At 45.5% G+C, this 1,177-nt stretch overlaps 1 protein-coding gene across 1 annotated transcript in view; it reads left to right on the plus strand.

The window, feature by feature from the left end:
* LOC107102966 (annexin A2-like) overlaps positions 1–1,177 on the plus strand; it is a 14,818-nt gene that overhangs the window by 6,328 nt on the left and 7,313 nt on the right. The window contains exons 5-7 of the mRNA XM_015402446.1: positions 130–243; positions 553–643; positions 858–937. Coding sequence (XP_015257932.1) covers positions 130–243; positions 553–643; positions 858–937 — 285 coding nt within the window. The remainder of the gene's footprint in view (positions 1–129; positions 244–552; positions 644–857; positions 938–1,177) is intronic.

Here is a 1,177-nt window from a genome sequence, read left to right on the forward strand (position 1 = left end):
CCACCCAGAAAAAGAACATCCTCCACTATAGCTTTAAATCTCATAACTGCGTGAAATATTCTGTGAATAGGCGCCCCCTGTAGGCTGTGTAAAGAACTGAACATAACTGCGTCTGCTGATGTCTTTCAGGATCTGAATGCTGCCCTGAAGGGGGCGCTCTCCGGCTCTCTGGAATCTCTGATGTTGGGTCTGATGAAGAGCACCGCCCAGTTTGATGCATCGGAGCTAAAATCCTCCATGAAGGTCAGAGTCCTGCATCTGGACAGACCAGCAGGCGGCGCTGTTCGTGTTAAAGTGATTTAGAATCTCTGGGCATCAGAAAGATCAAGTCAAACTGTATCATCCACTAATAATGAAACTGGGCTTCTTGTAAAGCCAGCAGTAGGAACCTTGCAATGATCGCGGTTCAAGGATCCTTCCAGGAATGAAACGTTCATCTGCATGAAGCCAGGCGCTGCAAACTGGATGGAAACCAGCAGAATGAAAGGTTCCCACCAGCAGCCTGAGCAGGTTCTCCTCAAGGTGTTTTAATGGAGGTTTCTGGCTCTGCAGGGTCTGGGAACCGACGAGGAGGCCCTGATCGAGCTCGTCTGCTCCAGGAACAACGAAGAACTGACAGAGATCAAGAAGGTTTACAGAGAGAGTGAGTCATGGAGACTTTTTAAGTTTTTAGAGGGAAAATGAGAAGCAGCTAAATATGTTTCTGATTCCTCCAAAAATCTTTAGAATGAGAAATAATCAGATCATTTAGGTTTCAATCAGACCTTTGCTAAAGGATGTGATGGACCATCTGTCCTCAGCCTCTGATGTTCTAACATCTTTAATAGTTGGTTTATATTGAACTTTCTCCTCTGCAGTGTTTAAGAAGGAGCTGGAGAAGGACATCTCAGGAGACACATCTGGGAACTTTGAAAAGCTGCTGCTGGCTCTGGTTCAGGTACCACAAAACCAAGACAGGGACTCTGGTCCAGGTGTTCATCATGTATACCAGCAGGTTTCCCTCTGCAGCGTCTTTACTCACCAGGTTCTCTCAGGAGACCACTATGACTCAGTGTGTGAGTGAATGAATGTAGAATAAAGCGCTTTGGTCAAGTCACCTGACTTGAATAAAGGCGCTTTATAAGTACAGGACATTTACCATTTATGATTCCTCCTCAGAAGATTCTTAATGGTCTAT

This window comes from Cyprinodon variegatus, unplaced genomic scaffold, assembly GCF_000732505.1.
Source record: "Cyprinodon variegatus isolate N-32 unplaced genomic scaffold, C_variegatus-1.0 Scaffold1349, whole genome shotgun sequence".
Lineage (NCBI taxonomy): Eukaryota > Metazoa > Chordata > Actinopteri > Cyprinodontiformes > Cyprinodontidae > Cyprinodon > Cyprinodon variegatus.